At 32.0% G+C, this 6,000-nt stretch overlaps 1 protein-coding gene across 1 annotated transcript in view; it reads right to left on the bottom strand.

Annotated features, from left to right (window-relative positions):
• CAMK4 (calcium/calmodulin dependent protein kinase IV) overlaps positions 1 to 6,000 on the bottom strand; it is a 265,821-nt gene that overhangs the window by 146,018 nt on the left and 113,803 nt on the right. Inside the window, 1 exon segment of the mRNA XM_017889292.1 lies at positions 919 to 997. Within this exon segment, the coding sequence (XP_017744781.1) occupies positions 919 to 997 (79 nt within the window).

Below are 6,000 nucleotides of genomic sequence, written 5' to 3'. Positions count from 1 at the left end.
TATATATATAGGTTTATATATATATAGGTTTTTATATATATATATAGGTTTTCATATATATATACACATTTCACATATTTGTTCACACGAAATTTGAAAAGGAATATACTATAAAAGAATATCTTGTCTTTTGTGGTTTTATGAGTAGAAACCGCATAAGAACACAAAATCAAAGCAGGGCATTAAAATGGCAAAATATTCTCTGAGGGTATAGACAGTATTATACAGGTGTTGGCATTTATATTTTGAACTCCTATCTACTGTGTTTCTTACTCATTAGAGATAAGCCTAAGTCACTTTTGCTTCTCAACTTACCTATGAATGTAGGGCAAAAGAAGCAATCCCCAAATAAAAACCTTCCTTTTCCAAGTACAAACTTCCAGATGAGCAGGTTCAGTCCCAGAAAAATTAACATTTGTTCAATTATACTCTACTGAAGCAAGTGCAACATTTGAAAATCAAGGCAAATTAGAATCTGATGACTCCTTTAACAAATACATTTGTGCTTTATTTCAAATTCTTTTCAATAGCAAGCTTTTCTAATATTAAAAAGTTGTTTTAATATTTAAATATTGAAATTATCATATAGTGTGTATGTGTGTGTGTGTGTATGTGTATATATATATATATCCAAGAACATACCTGATAATCAAAATAAGCTCTACCTGCCAATTCTAAATGGCTTTCCTTGACAAACTTCTCCCCACAACCACATCTAATGTGAGATCCAGTTGCTTTCAAAGACTCATGCAACTTCCACCAGACAACAACATATTTGGGTTGCCCTCCGATAATCAAGAGTCAAACGAGTCATTTGCACATCACAGCTCTCTGGCCCCTTTGTTCTTCAAATCAGGTTCTTGCCTTCCCAGGTCACAGGCCCCTTAGAGATGACATTATATAATGAAATAAACTTACTGTTTTCTTTAACACTTTGAGAGCATAAGGCTTCTGGGTCCCCTTCTGTTTGCATCTGTACACAATGGATGTAGCACCCCTTGAGGGGGAAAAAGACAAAAAGAAAATGTTATGCTTTGGACATGAATTAAAGAGGAAAGCTTGAAAATAAGTGTCTCTTGCAATAACACACATAACTGACAAGTGCTTATTATAAGTTCTATTATAGGACCAGCCCCAGCTGTCAACAGTACTTTTTTTAAATCACAATTGAATATAGTTTGCTCAGAAAATTCTAGGTTTTCTAGCTTGCTCTTTTCCTTCTGCCTTATTGCTATACAAGTGACATACCTAGGGCTACTGCATTGAGAAGGCTCTGAAATAAATTAGGTCTTCAGATGAATGTTGTTTTTGAAGGAAACCCACCCAATTTCAGAATCCCAGAGCTTGCCTAAAGGTACATGTCTGGAATAAAACAAACCATATGACTTCAAGGAGAGGGTTTAAGTTTAGCACTCTATATAGTCTGCACTTTCACAATGTGGCAAGGGAGCTGGGACATCCCTCCTACTTTTCAATGTGTAGAGGAGATGGTAATATGTAAAGGAGATGGTAAGAATACACTCAATAACTATTTTCATATATGTACAGGGTTATTAATAAGAAAGCATTAAAAAGCAGGACAATGTGGTCCAAATGCTCCAAACACCACATGAGAAGTAAAAGAATAAAAGAGAGTTAAAAGAGAAATATAGACTAAACAGGCTTACACTTCAACTTCAGAAAGAGAACTTCTAGAAAGAGCTTAAGATCAGTAAACTTGTCAGACTTTGAAGATCAGGACAAAGGACCTCTTATAATATACTCAGTTCCATGGTCCTGAAATTCCAAGTGAGCACAAAGAATTATAAAATAAAACACATTTCCAGCTATCTAAAGGTGACAAATTTTAACAGAGCCAACAGAAGTCAAAGACTGGTGTGTTGTAAATGCAAATAGTTAAAAATATTAACATTTATTTTTAAAACCTTGGTAAGGTATGACATATACACAAAGTAATAAAGCGTTTAAGAAATAGAATAAATGAAAGTAATATAAAATTGATTTCCTTATTTTAAATTGCTTTAAAAGGTAACTAAGGCAAAATATCAAAATTTTAAAAGTTAAAATGCACTGTTTTCTAGCATGTGTAAAAATAAAATGTATGACAACACCACCACAAATGACGGAAGGAAGAAACTGGGAAATACTGTTGTTAAATTCTTATACTACATGTCTGGTAGTCTAATATTATTTAAATATAGACTGATCAAAGACGCATATTATGTAACCTAGGGCAATGACAAAAATAATTCTTTAATAGAAAAATCAATAATAATTAAATAATGGAGCTAAAATGAAATATTCAAGAATGGATTGCAAAGGAGCAAAATCAAAATAATAGATTTAAAAAATAAAACAGCTAACAATGTGATGGTTTTTATTCTAATCATAAATTACATTAAATGTAAACCTTATAAACTGCTAATTAAAACTTAAAGAGCAGATTGGATCAAAAAAATCAAGACCAAACTGTATGCTGTGTACAAGAAACTCATTTTAAATATATAGGCATAAATAAAATAAAATAAAATATATAGGCATAAATAAAATAAAATAAATAAAATGATATATTAGGTTGGTGCAAACCTGGCAAAAGAGATACTACACAAACCCACCATAAGAAAGCTTATTAATATCAGACTAAGTAAATTTTAGCAAAAGGATAAAGGGGGACATTAATTATGAAGGGGTCAACTATGCAAAACAAAATAAATATAAATATGTGTACACCTAACAACAGGGTTTCAAAATACATGAAAGAAAATCTTATAAAACTAAAAGGAGAAATAAAAAAAAATCCATAAAAACACTAGGAAACTTCAATACACGGTCTCAGCACTTGATAGGAAAAACAGACAAACTCTCATCAAGGATTACAGAACAATAGAACAGCCCTACCAACTAAATTATACTAAGTGACATTTAGAAAAAAAACTCTACACCTAAACATCAGAATACATATTCTCTTCAAAGTTGTAGGACTCACACACTTCATTTACAGTCTTACTATAAAACTACAGTAATCGAGAGAGTGGTGTTGAAGAAAGAATAGACATGAATACAAATGAAATGTCTTTTGCATGTGTTTTACATAGGTAGATAAAGTTGCAAATGAAATAAAGAACAGTTGTCATATTTGAGATAAGGCATTGGATTAGGGTAGAGGTGAAGGAAAATAATAAAGTGATTAAGAACACAGCTCCAACAGTTACTAGCTACATGACCACATGCAAGTTACATGACCTCTTTGTGCCCTCAGTGTTCCCATCTGTAAAATGGAAAAAATAACAGTACCTATCTCATGAATTGTTGTAGAGCAAATGTGTTAATCTATTTAAAGCATTTAGAGTGATGTTCGGCACAGTAAGGCCTATAAAAGCATTTACTCTAATCGTCATATACTTCTATATTTTTATAATTTTACAATAAAATACTCATATTCTTCATGTAATTCCTTGTGTATTCCTAGTGTAATTTTATTTTATTTTACTTTTTTTTAAAAAAGGATACAAAATAGTCCTACACATATATGATGGATTAGTTTCTGACAAAGGTAAAAAGGCAATTTGGTGACAAAAAAAGATAGCTTTTCTAAAACTAGTGCTTGAATGATCAGATATCCATATGCAAAAAGATATAAACAAAATTTATCCATACCTCACACCTTATATTAAAAAAATTACTCAAAATGGATCACAGAGAGAAATGCAAAACCAGGAACTATAAAATTTCTTTTAAAAAACAGAAAAAAAGGATTGTGATCTTTAGTTAGGCAATGATTTCTTAGATACAAAACCAAAAATACAATAAATGAAAGAACAAGTAAATAAACTGAACTTCACTTAAGAATGTCTGCTTTTGAAAATGCGGGAGAAAATATTTATGAATTACATATCTTAAAAGGACTTCTATCTAGAATATATAAAGAACTCTCAAAACTCAATGAGAAAATAACACATTAAAAATGGGCAAAATATCGGAACACATACAACCGATAGTACAGAAATGTAAAGGGTCTTAAGAGACTAGAATGAACAAATACGCATCAACAAATTGGATGACCTAGAAGAAATGAATAAATTCCTAGATACATAAACCTACCAAGACTGAATAATGAAGAAACAGAAAATCTGAACAGACCAATAATGAGTAAAAAGATTGAAATCGTAATAGTTTCCCATCAAAAAAAGGAAAGAAAAGAAAAGAAAAAAAAGAAGGCTGGCCCTAAAGTCTTCACCGTTGAATTTTATCAAACATTTAAAAACCTAATACCAATCCTTCTCAAACTCTTTCAAAAACTGAAGAGGAAGGAATACTTTCAAACAAATTTTATGAGGCCACCATTACCCTGATATCAAAGCAAGACAAGACCACTATAAGAAAAGAAAATATCCCTGATGAACATAGATACAAAAATCCTCAACAAAATACTAGCAAACTGAACTCAACAGCACATTGAAAGGCTCATTCACCATGGTCAAGTGATATTTATCCTTGGGACGCAAAAGTAAACATATTCAAATCATTAATTGTGATATACCACACTAATGAAATGAAAGGCAAATCATATGATCATCTCAATAGATGCAGAAAAAGTATTTGACAAAATTTAACATCTATTAATGATAAAAATCTCTAAAAAATTACATATAGAAAGAACGTATCTCAACACAAAAAAGGCCATATACGATAATTCCACAGCTAATATGCTCAATGGTAAAAAGTTGAAAGCTGTTCCTCCAAAATCATGGACAAAACATGGATTCTCACTCTCAATAGAAACCCTAGCCAGAGCAATTAGGCAAGGCAAAGAAATAAAAGGAATCTGAATCAAAAAGGAGTAAGTTAAACTGTCACTATTTTCAGGTGATATGATTATATACACAAAAACCCTTGAAGACTTCACCAAAATACAGTTAGAAATAATAAATGAATTCAGTAAATTTGCAGGATACAAAATCAACATTAAAAAATCAGTTGGGTTTCTATTTACGGATAACAAGCTGTCCAAAAAAGAAATCAATAAAGTAATTCCATTTACAATAGATAGAGACATAAAATACTTAGAAATAAATTTAAACAAAGTGAAAGATCTGTATACTGAAAACTATAAACATTCATAAAAGAAATTGAAGAAGACACAAATAAATGAAAAGATATCCTGTGTTCATGAATGGAAAGAATCAATATTGTTAAAATGTCCATATTACCCAAAGCAGTCTACAGATTCAATATAATCCCTATCAAAATTCCAATAACATTGTTCACACAAATAAAAAAAATTCCAAAATTCCTGTGGAATCACAAACAACCCCAAATAGTCAAAGTAATCTTCAGCAAAAAGAACAAAGATAGAGGCCGCGCGCGGTGGCTCACGCCTGTAATCCCAGTACTTTGGGAGGCCGAGGTGGGCAGATCACAAGGTCAGGAGATCAAGACCATCCTGACCAATATGGTGAAACCCCGTCTCTACTAAAATTACAAAAAATAGCCGGGTGTAATGGCGGCACCTGTCGTCCCAGCTACTCGGGAGGCTGAGGCAGGAGAATGGTGGGAACCCGGGAGGCGGAACTTGAAGTGAGCCGTGATCGCGCCACTTCACTCCAGCCTGGGTGACAGAGCCAGACTCCGTCTCAAAAAAAAATAAATAAATAAAAATAAAAATAAAAGAACAAAGATAGAAACATCGCACTACCTGATTTCAAAATCTACAAAGCTATAGTAATCAAAATGGCATGGTACTGGCATAACAATAAACATATAGAGCAATGGAACAAATAGAGATCCCTGAAATAAATCCACACATTTATGGCCAATTGGTTTTTGACAAAGATGCCAAGAACACATAATGTGGAAGGAATATTTTCATCAATAAATGGTGCTAGGAAAACTGGACATCAACATGCAAAAGAATGAAATAAGATGCTTATCTCACACCATTTACAAAGATCAACTCAAAATGAATTAAATACAAATGTAATATCTGAAATTGTAAAACTA

Source organism: Rhinopithecus bieti, unplaced genomic scaffold (genome assembly GCF_001698545.2).
Source record: "Rhinopithecus bieti isolate Rb0 unplaced genomic scaffold, ASM169854v2 scaffold_18418, whole genome shotgun sequence".
NCBI classification, from domain to species: domain Eukaryota; kingdom Metazoa; phylum Chordata; class Mammalia; order Primates; family Cercopithecidae; genus Rhinopithecus; species Rhinopithecus bieti.
The sequence above is the reverse complement of the archived record's forward strand: the minus strand, read 5'-3'. Positions and strand labels throughout refer to the sequence as shown.